This window comes from Dermacentor variabilis, chromosome 6 (genome assembly GCF_050947875.1).
Source record: "Dermacentor variabilis isolate Ectoservices chromosome 6, ASM5094787v1, whole genome shotgun sequence".
Taxonomy (NCBI): domain Eukaryota; kingdom Metazoa; phylum Arthropoda; class Arachnida; order Ixodida; family Ixodidae; genus Dermacentor; species Dermacentor variabilis.
In genome coordinates, this window is record NC_134573.1 from 134,397,706 (window position 1) to 134,418,717 (window position 21,012).

Sequence of the window (21,012 nt, forward strand, 5' to 3'; positions counted from 1 at the left end):
GCTATATGTTGTCACGGGGTCCTGGTGATGGCGCCTCGTGTGTGCCCTCAGCGTTTCAACTGTAATATTGGTCTCGATAACGAGCTCTGCAGCGATTGCGATAGTTGCCGCTGTTAACGTGCTACCAGGAAAACCTAGACAAATCCAGAATGCCTGAGCCTGAATGCTGAGTATCGTATGTAAGCTTGTTTTTCTTGCGCTGATCAGTGGTCATTGACAGAAAGCCGAGAAAGTGCACCCAATATTATTGCGGCATAGAGGTCACGGACATTTTAAAGCTTTTCCCGGCAAGGAAATTACGTGTAAACCAATTGTTCATCTTTTAATCTCTGGGAGATCTTTATCAATTACGGCGACTAACGCTTTGCGTGGTCCATCGTGTATGGTATTGTTTTTTCACTGAATAGTATACTGTAGTATGTCATGAGTTTACGACTTAAACACCACAGATGTCCATTTCGGGAATGAAATTTCGAGGCCTTGATCGCGGAGGTAAAGTATAATCCGAGTCGCAGCTTTCTAGAGTCTCGCCTGTAACCATGTTACACTAAACACTCATGTACCGTTATCATTAGCATATGTTGGTAATGTTGTTTGGAAGGTGATCAAGGACACCAATCAGCTTGAAATTGAACTTAGTGGAGTTCGTTACACCACTGGCAAACGTCACAGGAGGTATGATGCGAAGTTGGGTCGGACTCGGGGCTGTTTGGATCTGACCGCTGGTACGATCTGTTGGGAACTCGGCGCTGACGCCCGTGGTTGTACCTGGGTCGCAAGCCCCAAGGGTAGCGTTGGCCTGGCGGCCTGGGGTACAACTGGAAGCATCCGAAGGTCCCGGCAAAGCATGAGTCGACTGGTAACAACGAAACAACTTGTTTATTTTAACATCGCAAAGAGTTGGCGGTCAGGTTTGACCGAAGTAGAGAGACGGGAGAGCACTTCACTCAACAGGAGAAATCGGAGCCCTCCTCTTTGGCGTCCGGGGGCAGCTGTTTTTATACTCTCGCAGTTGAGGGCAAGAAGGAACCCCTCAAAAGACGAGCACGTGAATGTACAATGGGCTAATGGTGACGCACACTGTCGTAGCGCTGCCGTAGCACCATGTTGAGCACGATCTCGTAGCACCCTGTCGTGGCGCTGCCGGTCGGACACAATGACTGTAATGAGAGGGTGGTCCCTGCTTTGGCATCGCCTGTTTCGGGCATAATGACTGGAACGAGATCCCTGCTTTGGCATCGCCTGTTTCGGGCCCAATAACTGGAATGAGATCCCTGCTTTGGCATCGCCTGTTTCGGGCACAATGACTGGAACGAGATCCCTGCTTTGGCATCGCCTGTTTCGGGCCCAATAACTGGAATGAGATCCCTGCTTTGGCATCGCCTGTTTCGGGCACAATGACTGGAATGCGAGGATGATCCCTAGGCGGTCGCATCGCCGCAGTCGCGCCTGGAAACACCTGGCGATGAGTGTTGCGGCGACGACGATCGGGCCAAAATGTCTGCCGCCCCGCCGCAGTCGCGCCGGCAAAACCACGTGTCGCAGGCGAAACGCAACAGACTGCCCCGCCGGGGGAAGGAGATCCCGATGGACAGGGGACTGCATCCGCTGTCCGGAGGGATGTCGCTCGATGATGCTCATAACCGAAGTCGGGCGTCCCTTGACGTTTCTTGAGCGCAGCGCACAGAGAAGGCCTCGTTCTCTCGTTCAGGTTCGCACGGGACACTGCAAAGTGACTTCGGGAGAGTTCACATTTTTGTTCTCGTTCCCGGCAAGCGTTAGAACTACGCTGAAACTCAACCGCTCAGTCAGCAAGCACGGCACAACCCTCACTAAGCCCTGCCAGGCTCTTTCCCCTTTTTATACCACTGCCTAGTTCCTTACAGTAGTCTAGCATCACTCAGAACGCGTCCACAAATTGAAAAATTGCACTAGAAAGCATATCATCACTTTGAAACACTAAACAAAAGCAATATGTTAAAAAAAAAATCCTGCCTCAGGAAGAAAAACATCAGTAACAAACAATTTTGAGGCTGATTCCTACGTTAGGGGCTTCGACTTAAGCCATCGGCGTTACCGTTGAGACTCCCCTTTTTGTAACGCACCTCAAAGGAATATTGTTGTAAAGCGAGGCTCCAGCGCAGGAGGCGGCCATTTTTGGGAGAGATGGTCTGCAGCCATTGGAGAGGGCAGTGATCCGTCTCAATGATAAACCTCGAGCCGGCTAGATAGCATGACAATTTCTGAACGGCCCACACGAGACATGCACACTCTTTCTCGGTGGCGCTATACGCCTGCTCACGACTGGTCAGCTTACGACTAGCATACAGGACGGGGTGTTCTACTTCTCCATTTTCCCGTTGGCACAGTACAACGCCCATGCCTCGCTCACTAGCATCGCACTGAACAACGAACCCTTTTGTATAGTCTGGCGATCGTAGCACAGGCTGGCTTGTTAGGGCACTCTTTAGGGCGCTAAAAGCTCTTTCCTTGGTCTCGTCCCAGACGACTGTTTGAGGCTCTGTCTTTCTTAGAGCATCCGTCAGGGGAGCCGCGATATCAGAGTACCTAGGGATGTACCTCTGATAGTAGCCGGCGACACCTAAGAACGACCGAATATCGGTCTTGGTGCGCGGTTGCGGAAAGTCTCGCACAGCGGCCACTTTTATTTCAGAGGGGCGGCGACGACCCTGACCAATCACGTGACCGAGGTAGACAACCTCGGCCTGTGCTATCTGGCACTTAGGAGCCTTGACTGTCAAGCCCGCTTCGCGCAGGCGGGTTAGCACTGCCCGCAAGTGTGCCATATGCTCAGACCAGGATGCGGAGAATATCGCTACGTCGTCTAGATACGGTAAAGCGAATTCTTGCTGTCCCCGCAACACTTTATCCATGAGGCTTGAAAAACAGTATGGCGCGTTCTTCAAACCAAAACTCAACACTTTAGGACGGAATGTTCCCATTGGTGAAATGAACGCCGCATACCTACTAGCCTCTTCTGTAAGTGGAACCTGCCAATAACCCCTGACAAGATCTAGGGTGGAAATAAACTGAGCGCTACTAACTTTCTCAAGGCGCTCCTCGATGTTAGGGATCGGATAAATTTGATCCTTAGTGATGGAATTAAGCCTGCGGTAGTCGACGCAAGGACGAGGTTCCTTGCCCGGTACCTCAACTAAAATCAAAGGGGAGGTATAATCACTCTCACCTGCCTCAATAACACCGAGCTGTAGCATTTTCTTTACCTCAGCCTCCATAATATCGCTCTGGCGGGGTGACACCCGATACGCCTTGGATCGTACTGGCTCTGTGGAGGTAAGTTCTATATCATGAGTAAGTACAGAAGTCCTACCAGGCCTCTCAGAGAACAGACCTTGAAACTCTCGTAATAGCTGGTGTAGTTCGGTTTTCTGCTCAGGCGACAGCGGTGCTTTACTGATAAGGTCACTAATGACTTGACCGGTGTCTTCCCTGTTCGTCACTGAGCCTAGTCCCGGAAGCTCGACCGGAAGCTCTTCAGGAACGTTTACCATCATGCACACCACTGCTTCCCTTTGTCTATAAGGTTTGAGCAGATTACAGTGGTAAACTTGCTGTGCTTTCCGCTTTCCTGGCAGACTTACCACGTAGTTAACGTCCGACAGTTTCTGAACAATTCGTGCTGGGCCCTCCCACTGCACGTCTAGTTTGTTGTTTAGCGATGTGCGCAATATCATGACCTCATCGCCCACCTCAAAACGACGGGCCCTGGCTGTCCGATCATAATAAACCTTGGCCCTCTGCTGGGCCTTTGCCATTGCTTCACCTGACAACTCCTGTGCCCTTCTTAAGCGTTCGAGGAGCTTAAGCACGTACTCCACCACGACTGGGTCGTCGCCCCTACCTTCCCACGATTCTCGAAGCATGCGAAGCGGAGATCGAAGCGAGCGACCGTACACCAGTTCAGCTGGCGAAAACCCCGTAGCTGCATGCGGCGCGGTCCGTAAAGCAAACATCACCCCAGGCAGACACAGCTCCCAGTCAGTTCGATGTTCAAAACACAACGCTCTCAACACGCGCTTCATGACGGAGTGGAGCTTCTCAACGGAATTCGACTGTGGGTGGTACACTGAGCTGTGTAACAGCTTTACCCCACACCTTTCGAGAAAAGTTGTCGTCAAAGCGCTAGTAAACACTGTGCCCTGATCTGATTGAATTTCTGCAGGAAAACCAACTCGCGCAAATATGGACAGTAGTGCATTGACTATCTCAACTGAGCTGAGTTCTTTAAGCGGCACTGCTTCAGGGAACTTTGTCGCTGGGCAGATCACAGTCAAAATGTGTCTGTACCCCGTGGCTGTTACCGGCAGAGGTCCCACAGTATCAATAACGAGCCGTCTAAAAGGCTCCGTAATGATAGGTACCAATTTCAACGGCGCCCTCGATTTGTCCCCTGGTTTGCCCACCCGCTGACAAGTGTCACATGTCCTCACGAAATGGTCTGCGTCCCGAAAACACCCTGGCCAATAGTACTCTTGCAAGAGACGGTCCTTAGTTTTCTTAACTCCTAGGTGTCCGGACCACGAACCCCCATGTGACAAGCGCAACAGATCCTGACGATAGCATTGAGGCACGACCAGCTGATCGAACTCCACTCCTCTGCGGTCTAGATACTTCCGGTACAGGACTCCACCCCTTTCCACAAAACGCGCAGTTTTCCTGGCGATACCTTCTTTGACATTGCAGCGCACGTTTTCCAGGCTGCCATCCTTTTTTTGCTCGGCTATCAAAGCCGACCGGCTGACTTTTAGCAACCTATCAAGTCCGTCTGACGTAGGCGCGATCAGCAAATCAGTAGATAGCTCTTCTAACTTTCCCGTGTCGGGCATTTCTTCTCCAGTATCTGGCGCCTCTAACGTTACAGACTCAAGTTTATTCAGTTCGGGCGTGCTCGGAATATCAGCTTGCTGCGCCTCTGACCCTTTTTCGTTGTTTGATAACGTCGGCCCCGCAACTACCGCCTTTGCAGCGAGCTCCCGAACCTTCGATCTGGTTAAGGCCTGAACACTAGCTTCACCAAACAAAAGCCCCTTCTCGCGCAGGAGGTGATCGGACCTGTTTGAAAATAGGTACGGGTACTGGGGTGGCAGCATAGATGACACTGCCGCCTCCGTCTCAAGCGCTCCGAAAGGTCCTTCAATAAGCACTTTTGCTACCGGCAGACACACGCTATGAGCTTCCACGGCTTGCTTGATCCATGCGCACTCGCCCGTGAACATATGGGGTTCTACGTAAGACGGGTGAACTACATCCATCGTAGCTGCGGAATCGCGAAGCACTCGGCACTCTTTCCCGTTCACGAGGAGGTCTCGCATGTAAGGCTCGAGAAGCTTCATGTTCTCGTCAGTGCTGCCTATTGAAAAAAACACAACTTTTGGTGTTGTTTCCGGACACTGCGCCGAAAAGTGACCCGGCTTCTGGCACGTATAACACAAGCGCGCTCGCCTCATCTCGAACCGCTTTCTGCGTTTGGCTGCCGCCGTCTCTTTACGTTTGGTCGGACCGCTTTCGCTCGCATCCGCACTACGCGTGTCCCCCTTTAATCTCATGGGCGTGAACTTCGGCCTCTCAAACTTCGAGCCAAATTCACCCTTTTGACCGTCCTTAGCTCCGCGAGCTCGACGCGTCACAAACTCCTCGGCTAGCTCAGCGGCTCTAGCCACCGTACTCACGTCTGGCCTATCCAAGACCCAGTATCGCACGTTCTCCGGTAACCGACTATAAAACTGTTCTAGCCCGAAACACTGCAGAACTTTATCGTGGTCACCAAACGCTTTCTCTTCTTTGAGCCACTCCTGCATGTTCGACATAAGCCTATACGCAAACTCTGTATATGACTCACTTCTGCCTTTCTCATTTTCCCGAAACTTCCGACGGAACGCCTCCGCAGACAGCCGGTACTTTTTTAGCAGACTCGATTTTACTTTGTCGAAATCCTCTGCTTCCTCTCTATCCAAGCGAGCGACTACGTCGGCCGCCTCGCCGGGTAACAAAGTGAGCAAGCGCTGTGGCCACGTTTCCCGAGAGAACCCCTGCTTCTCGCACGTTCGCTCAAAGTTAACCAGGAACAAACCAATGTCCTCTCCAAGCTTAAACGGCCGCATCAGGTCAGTCATTTTGAACAATACGCGTTCTCCTGCACCGTGTGCCTGACTTCCATTACGAGCGCGTTCCATTTCTACCTCAAGACGCTTCATTTCCAAAGCGTGTTGACGGTCACGCTCTTGTTGCTCTCGCTCTTTCTGTTCTTTACGTTCACGCTCTTCTCTTTTTGCAGTCTCTCTCTCTTCAATGGTCTCAAGGCATTCCGACAGCTCGTCATCCTCAGCCTCTAACTCAAGAATAGCCTTTATCAGTTCCGGTTTTCTTAGTTTGTCTGAGACATCCAGACCCAACTCTCTTGCAAGCTCCAACAATTTCGGTTTGCGCAACGACTTCAAATCCATGGCTGCTCTGAATGCTGCTTTCTCTACTGCCTATTATTGTCTTGCCGCAACTAACCCGGCAGCAACGACAACCACAATTACCAGCTCTGTTTCTGACACTAACAAAAAGCCTGGCAAAGCTCAGAAGAAGAAAGTCCCGCACTCACCAAACCTCGCAGGCAGGAATTCCGCGCAGTCGTTCCGCTGCAGGCAACCAGTCGTCACACAGGGCTCGTTGCACTGCTCCCGGATCGTCGATGAGCTGCTCAGCATACAGTCAACTGCATCTCTTCGCTGCTGGCCTCCGTTGTCGCGATCTCACCGCTGGCAGACAGTTGTTTGAAGTCGTAGGCGATCTCACCGCTGCCAACCAGATATTTGGGATCGGACCGCTGGTACGATCTGTTGGGAACTCGGCGCTGACGCCCGTGGTTGTACCTGGGTCGCAAGCCCCAAGGGTAGCGTTGGCCTGGCGGCCTGGGGTACAACTGGAAGCATCCGAAGGTCCCGGCAAAGCATGAGTCGACTGGTAACAACGAAACAACTTGTTTATTTTAACATCGCAAAGAGTTGGCGGTCAGGTTTGACCGAAGTAGAGAGACGGGAGAGCACTTCACTCAACAGAAGAAATCGGAGCCCTCCTCTTTGGCGTCCGGGGGCAGCTGTTTTTATACTCTCGCAGTTGAGGGCAAGAAGGAACCCCTCAAAAGACGAGCACGTGAATGTACAATGGGCTAATGGTGACGCACACTGTCGTAGCGCTGCCGTAGCACCATGTTGAGCACGATCTCGTAGCACCCTGTCGTGGCGCTGCCGGTCGGACACAATGACTGTAATGAGAGGGTGGTCCCTGCTTTGGCATCGCCTGTTTCGGGCATAATGACTGGAACGAGATCCCTGCTTTGGCATCGCCTGTTTCGGGCCCAATAACTGGAATGAGATCCCTGCTTTGGCATCGCCTGTTTCGGGCACAATGACTGGAACGAGATCCCTGCTTTGGCATCGCCTGTTTCGGGCCCAATAACTGGAATGAGATCCCTGCTTTGGCATCGCCTGTTTCGGGCACAATGACTGGAATGCGAGGATGATCCCTAGGCGGTCGCATCGCCGCAGTCGCGCCTGGAAACACCTGGCGATGAGTGTTGCGGCGACGACGATCGGGCCAAAATGTCTGCCGCCCCGCCGCAGTCGCGCCGGCAAAACCACGTGTCGCAGGCGAAACGCAACAGGGCTAACAAAAAAGAAAATCGCGAAGAGGGCTAACAGTATGTCTAGTGAAACATCTGAGCACCTACACCAACGATCTCCCAGAATAACGAGCATGGCTTAGTATTTCATGCAGTCATGATTTTTGGACGTTTAAAAAGGGTGGTACATGAAGAATCATTATTCCTATTCCGTATCCCATGGCAGGCTTCAGGCGTGGCCACTTATTGATTGATAATATAATCTGCCTTGTGACCTACATTCACCACGAAAAAGGCTGTAAGTGTCTGTGCGGTGCTTCATTGTTCGAATTTGTAAACGACTGGAGTGATATCTGAAGACGCTAATATTAGTGAAAGCTGTCGGACAGGCATGACACGTTCGGTAAAACATGGGAGATGCAACTTATCTGCGCGTTTATCTCTTCCGTAAAAGAGGCAACCAAAGTAGAAAATCGCACCTAGCCTATCTAATGCACGTTCGGTTGGTTGTGTAGTGGCAGCAGGTAAATTGCATAACACTACACGATGTATTGAGAGAGTATGGATTGCTGATGATCATTTAACCAAGGTAGACATATCTATAGATACTGTTATGGCCAAGTATTCTTGGTAACTCGTCATGGAACATCCGTTAGGTGCCAAAGGTCTCCGACCAAGCAGTGGGCACATGATACCGATAAGTATATGGACAACTGTGGCCCTATAGTCATTCCTGTCATGTCTTGTTATGAGTGGCCTTCCGACTCTAGTACAAGAGCACTTTTTCATCTATAGCTGAGACGTTGGTTTACACCTCGTGTTACTAACCTGCATGAAGAAGTCTTTTCAGTTGTGCTCGGAATCTGATTGACTCCTTTCTGTGGTGGCTCTCAGGCGTCGGGACCACAAGATCCAGCAAATGTTGACGTCACCAAACGACCCGAGCCAGCCGGAATAGGTACGGGGACAAACGCTTATAAGGGCTATCTGTAAAGGCCTGTCGTACAACAGTTTTGCAGGTCGGGGACGCAGGGTTTTTGCTGTTTTCCTTACTTCTTTTTGGTAATGCTAAAATAATACTCAGTACCTGCGTGGGTCTTACGCCTTGCTTTCTTTCATTCCTTTCATGCTGCTTTACCATCCTATATATATAATGTCAGACAAACATGGGTCTTTTTATAGATGCCGCCACACTATAGAATTATTTAGGAAACAAACATGAATTCATGCACTCGTGTTGTAATGCAAAGTCTATGCGTAGGCGGCTGAATTTGACGGTGCAGTTAGGACAGATACGGGGAGTGGCTGCGGCCGCGCTGGACAATGTCACGGTTTCATGTTGATATTTTGCGCGTCGGCGTTGGTGCGTGACGCCATTCAGAGGTGTAACTATGGTGGTCAAGGACATTTCATATCGCTGACAGGCTGATCTTAGTGACGATATGGAGGAATTCGCAAAGCTCATGCTGTATGGTTCGCTGAAGACATGGAACTAAATGCAGCATTGACGACCTTGACGGTGACAGCAGCAACTGCAACACTTTAAGTCGCACTTTTAAGTGTAAGGGTAGAGTTCCGTGACAGATTGTACGGTCACGTTGTGGTAGGCAATGACTTTCACTTTTGCGCAGCTTTGGTGTTTTCCGGCCCTCCCGGTTCGCCTCCCTCAGGAGCTGCGCTCTTCCCGCCGGTGAGTCAAGGTGCAAGAGCACCAACGATTCCTGTTGCCCCGGTAGGCGGTGCATTTCCAGCGCCACCCGGAGCCACGGGACCCGTAGACACTGGGTATAGCCAGCAAGACGTAAGTGTCGTCATGGAACGCTTAAACGTTAACGTATAGAAAAGGCAGACCAGTGGCGCGTGATCTTGCGGAATCGCTATTTCTTCAAAAAGTTGCTTGACATATTCTGTCGCTCAAAGAGTGTAATGGTGGGGTCAAGCAGGCGGATCTATCGTCACATTTTTATAGCCTTTGCTACAAATTACTCGGGGCTCTTAGCAGAATTTATCATTCAGAGTCAAGACTGTTGTCCGCTTGGGTTGTGACGCTGTTTGAGAAGTAACTTTCGAAATTTTCTTTGCACAGAACGCGTGCTTCTTTTTCACAGTAAATTTGCCGATGTTTGCCAACTGGTCTGATTTTAACACTAGTCTGTCTATAATTTCACCAAAGGTCCAGAATCCTGACTTAACTAACTTGGTATAGGCATTTGACTCCGATGAAGGCTTCTATAGTCGCTGCAACCACCGCTACAGCACGGAAGGGCGAGACACTTCACTTGCCGCTTTCTAGAACTATTCAATCATGCGGAAGCTTTTTTTTTTGTGTCGCTGTCAGCAACGTTACACTGGACTAAAAAAAAAACATATGATGACTTTATTAGGCGCCTATATATGTTAACTTGTTTTATGCATGAAACTTAGTGGTCTTGGTCACCGAGAAAGAAAATGCGTGCCCTGAAAAAGCTCCAAATCTGAAATCTGCCAAAATTCGTTGCGAGGTAGTTGCTGCGGTAAACGCAGGTGACGTGCCGCCTCCTCTATTTCATCCCCGTAACTTTAAAACGACCCTGCGATTTTCTATCCTTAGCAGTAGGGAATTGATTTTCCAGGAACTACGAAATTATAAGTGAGTGCTACAACTAAACGATACCTTTTTTTCCGGGAACTATAACGTTTCAGGGTTCTGGAGCGTACAACTTCGCTTACGGAAACGGCCAAATCGAAGGACCATGGCAGCAGGAGTCTGGAGACGCTGCGGGCAACAAAGCGGGATCGTACGGCCTCAGAATCGACGACGGCACATTTCGCACTGTCAATTACGTCGCTGGAACCCAGGGCTTCAGAGTCAGCGTAGACACGAACGAACCAGGAGTGGACGGTGCCCAGAGCCCGGCCGACGTCATCGGCAACAAGAGTCCGGGGCCAGAGGGAACGGTGCCAGGCGGTGGGTCCTCGGGCCCCAATGGCGGCACTCAACCCACAGGTACGAATGGCATGCCCATTTCCCCTCGACTTCTGAGTTAAGGCAGCGCGACGCCAGATCTGGAGCGGTGCTTCTTCAGTTAAGTTGTCATTTTACTGCGGATGTCTCTGACGTTTCGGATAGTCTTATTTTGTCTGTAATAATTGATGACGCAATTCCTTTCCCTCTATACAGTGGGTGAGCAAGGGAATCCATAGGCTCCATATTTACCCTTGTCTCTTACTCCTACTGCTAATCTCTTAAAGCAACAATTTTGCAATGATACTTTAGTCAAGGTTTCTTGCTCTGAAACAGTGCCCTTATCGTGCTCCTGTCGTTTTTCCAACTTTCCCGCAGAACACGCAAAAAATACACCGTGTTTTCGTATTGACTCGTTCACAGCACGTCATTGTAATAGGAGGGATAGCTGGGTGAGCTGGTATTCTAATATCGAAAAAAAAGAAAGAGATCGCAAAAACGACGAGAAACGAAGAAGATGATACCACACGTTCTCACTCCCAAGTGAATTTTCATTGCAAGCACAAAAATATGCAGGATGTCCCAACTATCATGCACCAAAATTTAAATATATGCAAATGCCACGTAGCTGGACAGAAGCAAGCTTATGTCGTTTGCCGTCGCTTGAAGATGCTCCGATTATTTTTTTGCATTTAGCCTAATTACATAAGTAGTCTAAATTAAATAAAGAACGTCTCAAATATTGTAATTAGATGAAAAGTGTCAACGAGAAAATTGTAGAGCAACATGAAAAACTCCCGATACAGCTTTCTGCTGCTCAGTACGTGCTACACAAAAGTGTTGTTCCGAGTGTGAAAGAAGCCCACGAATACACGCAAAATTGCCGCTCGAGTGGCTGCTCGAGGCACTTGGCATGTCATCTTTTGGTACCCATATTCAGAAAAACTGGCACACCAACGAAATTGTCTTGCTCTAAATGTATTGCAACACTACACGAAGGCCTTTCTTTCCACTTTCCACACATCGATGTCTTCCCTCTATGCTTAGAAAGCAAATGATGGAAACAGAAGGAACCCACCCGAATCGTATGCAGTTTCATGCTGCTGAATTCAGGAGAGCTCTAAATGCAATCGCATTCTTTTTGGCCGTGACGCTCGAAGTGACACGAAATTTGCTCCAAAGATTTCTGGAGATGATTCGGGGTAGGTAAGTTCTGTAGTTCTGTACCTGCAAAAATGTGCCGCATTCTGTGATAAATATGAAATCTGAATGCATCGTAATCCCGCCACAGAGGCAGGTCAGCGTAAGTCGGATACTTAACTCAAATAGGAAAGCAAGCAAAAAAAGAGAGAAGAAAACGAAAAATGAGATCACGATGCTTGCGTGGCCATGTGAGATCACACGTGCAGAACGCTAAGGCGGTAACCACACCAATTACATCTGTGTTGAACAACGGAAGCACTTACTGCAGTCGTGTTTATTGTTATCCGTACGTGTAATTCACCAATTCATTTATGATTTTCATTCCATCATTTTCATATTATATAACACTTGCCCAGTACAGAAAAAAAGCTTGCTTTGCTCTACTCTATTCCCTCCCGAAATAAGATTATCTGTGTAGTCACTTAGGTAAAAGTGATCACCGTATTCGATTCATTGGGGCAACGTGGTATAGTCATGGACCATCGGTTAGATTTTTGTGCAGAAAGAAATTAGGCACACGGTGGCGCACAAAGGAAAAAGAAAGGTTACTCGGAGGAAAATATTTCTCGCTCATGTAGAGAAAAGGACTACATTTCTTTAATTAATGAGACAACATTTCTTTGAGTTAATTCTTCCTTGAGTTAATGAGCTTCCTCTCATGCTCGCTGCATCAGTGAATTCTCCGACATCGTCGCGTCGCTCGCGGTTATACAAAAAAAGGAAAATGCGCAGTGTTTTTCAACTTCTACAAAACCGAAATCCGCTTCGCCTCCTCTTGTGCCTCTTCCACCACTGCAGGTGCTGGTGGCCTTCCTGGAGTTCAAGGACAGGCAGTCATTCCTGCTGCTCCTGTGGGTCCCGCGATAATAGGACTCCCAGGAGTGTCATTGGTTCCTAGGCCTGCCGGTTTCCCTGGTGTTCAGGAACAGGCTGTCGTCCCTGTTGGTTCAGTGGGCGCTGCCGGGTCCAGACTGCCAGCGGTGTCCTGGGTTCCTGGGACTGCCGGATTTTCCGGGATTCGCGGTTCTCCAAGGGGTCCAGGGGCACCAGGTCTGAACGTGCCAGTGCCCACGGGCGATGTAGTCTTCACCTCTCCATCGCTCGGTGTAAGTCACAATCAAATGTACGTATGTATTAAAGTAATGGAATGTATGCTCACTGAAGCAGAGCTATAGCAGCCCCATCGCATAAAGAGAAACAGAAGCAGCGGTCACTCGCTGAGTGGTCCGAGAACTTCTGAAAAAGGTGGCTCCCTCAGGATTTATATTCTTCAGTGACAGATACTTTGTAGAAATAGGAATGCAGAAACTTGATTCCTTCTCCACATTGCTCTCGAAACAGCAGTCGCTTTCCAATGTTTTTCCAGCTGGTCGGTTATACTAATCTCCTGGTGCAGCTGACCGCATCTGCTGCTGCAGTAGACGCATGAGCCAGTACTGCTGGAAAGGAAACGCTGTTCGTGCCATATAACAGGTCAATATAGCAGCGCATCTTGTTGACGATCATGCTTTCTTCATCTAAATTGAGAGCCGCGCCTAGTAATAAAAGATGTAGTTCCTTCATTTGTGTCCTAAAAGTGGTTTAAGAAATTATATGGGGACAGAACTCGCCACTGAGGGAGCAACTGATGATCAGAAAGCAGTTACTGAGCACAGTTCAGCCATAATGTCTTGACGAGCAATGATGATTAAGCATTCCGGTTTTATTGTTACCACAGGATACCTTACCGAGAAAAAATGCATTTGCAAAACTCTTAAAAGAAGTCTGAATCCCTCATAAGAAATCTGTGATTGATTCTAAACTTTCTAAACTACGCATACATTGACATCTATTAACCCACATCATCAGCACTAATTACGTAATACTCAATCAGTATGATATATATACCAACCATTTTTATTTGCAGAACGAATGACGCGCATCACGAGGAAAATAAACTACCCTTTGTTTCTTTATCTTTCTCCATTTAGCCCGCTGGCGGCTACAGTTTCGGCTACAGTGGTGGGCCCGGAGGTGCCTTTCACCGTGAAGCAGGTGACGCTTCAGGGTCAAAGACTGGTATCTACGGCTTCAACGGCCAGGGTGGCGCTGTTCGCACAGTGAACTACGTCGCCGACAACGCTGGGTTTCGAGCCAGGGTCCAGAACAATGAGCCGGGCGTCGACACATCCCAGTATCCTGCCCACGTTTCCCTTAGTTCACCCGGAGGCGTGGCCGTGATACCAGCAACTTCATCAGTCCCAAACACACCACATACTACGCATCACGCGATCCCTGGAGGACACGCCCACGCGGGTACTGCGCACGCACCTTCAGGGGCCGGCGGGAGTTCAGCGGGACCCTGGAGTCCAGGAAATGTTTGGCCTGAGTTGAGCCAAAATCATGGACCGGGTGGCTTTTCTTACAAAACCGAAGTCCTCGGTCCACATCAGAGCGTCACCGAAATTCACCAATATTAACAGTGAAAAAAAAAGAGGACTATACATATTCACCAGCGGGTGTTATTTGCTCAATGTTGTGATATATGCTGACATAAATTTTGTCCAGATGTGTGGTGTCAACAAGCATGCCGAGGCAAGGCTTTCGGCATGTATTGACGTTTCGCAAAGTTATGATACCTAGCTAGAAAGACAATTGAAAGTCAAGTAGGACGAGTGAGGAAACGTTACGAGAGAGGAGAGGAGTTGGGAGTGGGGAGTCAGTTCGAGCGCATGAGTGTGTCTTCGCGTTTGGATCTTGCGGCTTTGAATCCTTCGATCGTGAGTATTCTCTGTTGTCTGATAGTACTACAATTCGTCAACTGCAAGATCCGAATCAAGTTTCTTTTATGAGCTTTGCCTTCAGCGATCAGATTGTAGCATAAATATGAAACGTTAGCGGGTAGGACACAAGTGCGCAGAAGGCGGTTGTGATGTGCGTGTTTTCACCAAAGTATGTCGTCATTAGCAGATGCGGGTCACGGTAACAGGGAGAAACTCGGTTGCTGATAGCTGTGATGTGAGTGTGATGTTGACAAATTGGGCGTTGTAAAAAATTTGACAATCAATGTCGCTGCTTCTTGCAAATCGTCGAGGGTAACATTTATTAAGACTTGGTGATTTGCCATCAGATCCAGTACTCTAGACTTTAGTGACAACCTCGATCGTGGCTGCTTCATGCTACGTTCGGACACCACATCAGTGCATTCAACGAAAGCGAGCATTCGTGACTCGGTCTTTCAGTCCCATCTGAGAATGAGGCAAGTGTGTTACTAGACTGAGCAAATTATATTCCTTTGCCACTTTTCCAATTTAATGAACATTGTATACCATACTTCTAAAGACTTTTCTGTGGGTCAATGCTTATTTGTGCTCTTTGTAATGTATAGACACGCGCACTTGATTCCTTACTTCATAACGCTAAAATGCTTTTTGAAGGGGACACTTAGCGTATCGTGTAGTATCATCCAGTGAAACTTGTCTGCAAAAGTCCAGTAAGTATTTGCGCTACCTCGTGCATTGACGTATGGGCACCTGCTCTGATTTGTGTGTTATGTGTGTTTTATTTTAGATGCAGGAAATGTGCTGCGTGTTTTGGATATTGGCGATTAGTCTACTGCCTGGCCTGCCATTTTCAGATCGCAAGAAACAAAAAGAGAAAGAATAGAGGGACAATAAATGAATTACCCAACATGAATGACTCACCTATATTTTTTGTCTATTGTGGGGGCGTTAAAAGCATCCGCACGCAGCACCAGCATAATCTTCCAGAGACTGCATCCTCACATGTGTCCGTATATCAGCTTAAAATTACGAGTATGTTAAAAATCTGACGTGGCTACTAACCATCTACGGCAGTACGACTGTACTTGGTATCGAGGAGTTTCCGTATGCAAGCATTGCAACCTTAACTTTACTGCTTGCAATGTCTGCTGCAATTTCTGCGTGCGTGCGTGCGTGCGTGCGTGCGTGCGTACATACATACATACATACATACATACATACATACATACATACATACATACATACATACATACATACATACATACATACATACATACATACATACATACATACATACATACATACATACATACATACATACATACATACATACATACATACATACATACATACATACATACATACATACATACATACATACGCCCGTACGCACACAAATGTAGTATTTTCGATATTGGTGGCATGCAACTTCCTGCATATGGAGAAAGAAGAGCAGGCAAAGCAGCCTCACTTTCTCACGCATTTGTTCGCGTAAAAACTTTGCATACATATAATGCCTGAGCATGTTTTGAATGAAAAGTTTAGAACATGAGGTGAGATAATGGTACTCTTCTTTTTAGGAAGCCGCGAAAAGCGCCATGTCATGTTGCGATGATAGACAAAAGATATTCGTGCTTATTGAGCAGTTTTTGTTCCAGAGATGCCCATTTGTCTTTAGGGCTTGTCGTGCTACTTCAGCACAGAACGGCAGCCGTCAGCGGTAGGCTTATTTGCTGCACGGTTATTGCGTATGGCTCATGTGCCAGTGTTGGTTAGGCAAACTGCTCTGGCACCGTCACTGCGGAAAATACACAGCATTTCTTTAAAATCTTTCGCCAATTAAAAAGGGATCACAATGCCAAATTTCTTCTAACGTACGAGGACACAAAGCAGGGATTAGCTACCTTTTTGGGTAGCTTGCCTTCAATCAACCTGCAAGAGCACAACTCCAATCAATCAATCAATCAATCAATCAATCAATCAATCAATCAATCAATCAATCAATCAATCAATCAATCAATCAATCAATCAATCAATCAATCAATCAATCAATCAATCAATCAATCAATCAATCAATTCATCGATCAAAAGTTATTGATACATCATGAGGAATAGGCACGAAAGTTTTGGAACATTAGTTCCCATTGGCTAGTGGCCGGCCTAGTGAAGAACATAGCAAACAGGTCAGTAGTGCAAATAACAACATTAAACATGAATGCTAAATACGGAAGGCTGTTCTTACGTTAAACTGTTAGGTAAACGGAATTCGCATGGCTGGTTCTGGCGATCCAGCAGGGACCAGCTATACCAATTCCGTTTACTCACCACGTGTTCTCACAGTTACATTTCAGCGATCCTCCTCCGTCCATAAAGCACGTGAAATGAATTATATTTTCGCCGCCATATCCGCTACTACTGACGTCAACTATTTCAAATCCCTTCGTACCACTTATTTATCATCAACTAATCAACATTTCCAAATGCTGTTCGTATGGTCACCCTTCATTTAATGCACCATGTTTTGAACTTTGAGGTATTAAAGATAAATAAATAAATAAATAAATAAATAAATAAATAAATAAATAAATAAATAAATAAATAAATAAATACGAGCTCACGTTCACTGAAAGGTCATCTTTGACCGTTTGCTACGATGCCTGCCAAGCAAGACAACAAATCTAATCTAAGTAATCCACCGAAAAGCCCATACATGCTGCCTTCCTTTTTTATTTTGTTTTCGCTTAATAAACAATTTTCCATCTTCCAGAAAAGAATTATGCAAAACAACAGTTCTGAGTTCAGCGCTCCTCATATTTCTCGTACTTGCGACGAAATTGGGAAAGTGCCACGAGGCCGATCCTTCATCACGAAAACTACATACCAGCCATATTAAAGTGAGGTCCGAAATAACATATCTACAGGAATCTTCATATCGAACACCGATGGTTTCAACTTCGATTCCCTGCTCACCTCACTGCAGGGACTCGCGAAACGTGAGAAAAATTTTCGAAAGCGTCCGCCAAGTGTTCTCCTGTTCCAAATAAATTGAAAGTGATATACTTCAAATCGCACACATACTATTATACATGCGCACTCACAGACTTCACACGCGCGCCGCAGTCGCGTATCGGCTGTCTCAAAGTCGACGGGCCGCCGGCGATAAAACCCAGTATTTAGTGCCAGCAGTCCTCGCCCATCGCATACAAATGGCGACCGCAACTGGAGCGAGAAGAGAAACCGCGCATAAAACTTTCCCACTGGCTTGCTGTATAGCGGCAATGGAGGAGGGACTGGTGCCTCTAGGGGGGCTACGTTTAAAGTCGAGATTTCTTAAGGCGTCACGGCCGATGCGATAAGCATCCGCTATACTTGCATGATCGCCGAAACGACAACACTCGTGTCCTTTGCAGATATTCCGAATCGCACAAGCAGCTGCGTGATCTCGCCACCGTAGCGTTGATTCGTTTTTTTGAGGCAGAGTTCGCGCGCACACATGTTTATGATCGCAGCCGTTGGAATGTATGTACTATGCGTACAGTGATTCAAGTGCAAACAGCGGTGTCCGTGTTTTTTTTTTTTTTTGCGAATCCCAGCATAACGCAAAAGGAACGATGATGTGCGACCAACTCGGATGTGTCACGTACGCCACCTGTGGCGCATCACCGTTGGTCGTGTACATCTCCGCGGCCGTCGTTCTTGGCTCGGCTTTGCAAAAGCTACGCATTCCGTTGCCCGCATTCGAAGGGCTGCAGATGGTATACATGCGTATGTTAGTGTGTATTAAAATTGGGGTTTGACGCGCCGAAACGACGATCTGATTATGGGGCGCGCCGCAGTGGAGAGAGTCCGGATTAATTTTTACTGCATTTGGTTCTTTAACGTGCGCCCGAAACACGGTAGGTGAACTCTTTTTGCATTCCGCAGCCATCGGACTGCGGCCGCCATGCTCGGGAATCGAACTCATGACCTCGCGTTCAGCAGGGCAGCTTTTTCAACTCCTATAGGATAGAACAAGTGAATAGCAAAACATAATCATCCTGCCCCTGTGCTTATGTGGGCTACTATATCGCATCGGTCGTTTCTGGGAAAATAAATATTAATAAACCACTTTTTTTTTTCACAGTTACGTTCGAATGCTACAGAGCTAGTAATTAGCCACAGACCGTTGCAGAAAGTGTTTTCTCAGAACTTCTGGTTTGAGCGAGCGGCTTTAACTCAAGTGCTATCCGAACACGTATCTACACCTTCTCTCTCCCCTCTCTCTCCTCCCCTTCTCCAATCCCCCAGCGTAGGGTAGCCAACCAGATTATTGACTGGTTAACATCTCTCTCTCTCTCTCTCTCTCTCTCTCTCTCTCTCTCTCTCTCTCTCTCTCTGTTTCACTTACCGGAAACCTGCCGAAATATATGTCTATTTAGAAACTGTTCATTCATGCGTAGCTCACGACATTTCATGGAGAACTTCAGGGGGATGCCGACTGTCACCGAGCACCACCTAAGTCAATGCACGTCGCAGGAGCAGCACAAATTTTTAAACTTTCTGTGGACACATCTTGATGTATGCTCTGGTGAAAATGTACGCGCGTGTGTGTATGTGCGTCATTCTTCAAACTCCAGAAAGGGAGCACAAGTAGAGGGAAGAAAGGAAGTGTCAATAAGAGCAGCTTATAATAGCCGAGGACAAAAGTTACAGAACATCAAAGTAACAAAAAACTGTGACAATATGGAACATACGCAAGCTTCGTGCTACAGAGGAAGCAATAATTCTAATTACGGGCGCCACATTAAACCACCATAACTGCAAGCATGCTTGATTCATCTATATATCATTACCTAGCTTCATTAAGCGCATGGAAAGCAGCACATTAAGTATATCGACTCCTGTGACGATCACCTTAACCTCTTTACCTCGCGATTTCGGCAGCCAGGATGCTTTTACTGTCGCGTGCTCGTAAATTACCTCGGCGCCCAAGTTTCGTGACTAATTCTTCGCTAAGAACCACACCCATGTCGTTTCTTTCCCACGGTTTCGAGCTGGGGACAGTTCGCTGCCGCCACTTCTTTATGTGCATCTGTATACCGCAGCGCCAACCGAAACAACGGCGCAACCGGTGCAGCCAAAGCGTCTCGAGTTTGCAAGGTTTCTCGCCTTCCCAGCGCTCATTGTCTTTCTTGCCGAGCCAGCGGAGCGTTTACTGCGGTCACCGAAGGCTGGCATAACGGTTGTAATCGCACCAGTATTCATCGATTCCGGCCGTTGAGATGATCGCCGATAGCATTCGATTTTGGGTGCGGCAAGAAACACGAGGAGGAAATGAATCGATGAGGCCGAGATAAAACGCGGAATGGAATCAACGTTACAGTGATCGCCGTGGAGTCTCGACAACAAATGCAAATAGACGAACTCGCGAAGGAAAAGCCCGCGTCGTTAGCTGCCGCTGACAAGGACAATGGTTACTTCTGCTTGAGTGTAGTATAATAAGTCTCCTAGGTTTCCCCGACGGGATTCTTTCGTGGCAATGGACGGAGGGAAGGCATTTTGTAACCTTGTAGTCTACTTAACGCGAACACTAACTGGCAACACCAGCGCTGGCCGGTCGTCTGTAGCTTCTGAACCCCTCTCTTTACAAAGTGTTCTTGGTACGAAAAGCCGGTGACTCATAAACGCCCGCCGTCGATCCTCACCCGCATCGCACAATGAACGATGTGTACCTCTGATTAGGCAAAAAGAGTCGGGAGGCGTTTCGAAATAAGCAAGCGCGGTTGCAGGGTTCTGGTAAGAGCCGACCGCAAGAAGGGGGGCAATTAGACTACTTCACCGGACGAGGCATTATACACTTTAAAGTAAGCGTCCGGTTCGAGCAGCAGTCAATAAGCACAGAGCGAAGAGCGCTTGGCGAGGGCTCCCCGTAAATCTATTCCGCTATGCAATGCGAAGACTGGCAACTGGCGCCATTCAAAGTAGTGAAGCAAGGGGCGTTGCGGGGGAGAGGGGGCGCATTAGTGAGTCCACGCTCAGGAACGCTCAGGTACGGCTCCTGTTGAGAGGAGCAAATGAGGCAAGCGTGAGAAGCGAGAGTGGCGCGGTGTACGGACGAAACGGCATGCACGGTCTCACCATGCAAGTTTCTAGGAATAGACACTATTATGAGGCGAGGTTGGCGGCATGTGATTTTCAATAGATGCTAACCAGTGGGCAAGACGTGGGGAAGCCGCGTTTGCACCTACCCTCACGAGAAATCGTGAATATATGCGCTGCTTGGGGGAAGGGGGCGACGAGATCTCGCGGTGGAGTAAGAGCGAGAGAAAGAGTGAAGGGGTGCACTCCAGGCACGTCTTCTGGTGGTGCGCAAAACAAACGAACGCACACGCGCACACCTCGACCGTACGCACGCGCACATGCACACATACGCACACCCCTGAGACACTTAAGAAGCAATGGACGCGAAAAAG

At 48.1% G+C, this 21,012-nt stretch overlaps 1 protein-coding gene across 1 annotated transcript in view; it reads left to right on the forward strand.

Moving 5' to 3' along the window:
• Positions 1–21,012, forward strand: part of LOC142586301 (uncharacterized) — a 56,410-nt gene that overhangs the window by 10,427 nt on the left and 24,971 nt on the right. The window contains exons 5-9 of the mRNA XM_075697544.1: positions 8,546–8,609; positions 9,283–9,452; positions 10,334–10,637; positions 12,597–12,904; positions 13,769–14,251. Coding sequence (XP_075553659.1) covers positions 8,546–8,609; positions 9,283–9,452; positions 10,334–10,637; positions 12,597–12,904; positions 13,769–14,251 — 1,329 coding nt within the window. The remainder of the gene's footprint in view (positions 1–8,545; positions 8,610–9,282; positions 9,453–10,333; positions 10,638–12,596; positions 12,905–13,768; positions 14,252–21,012) is intronic.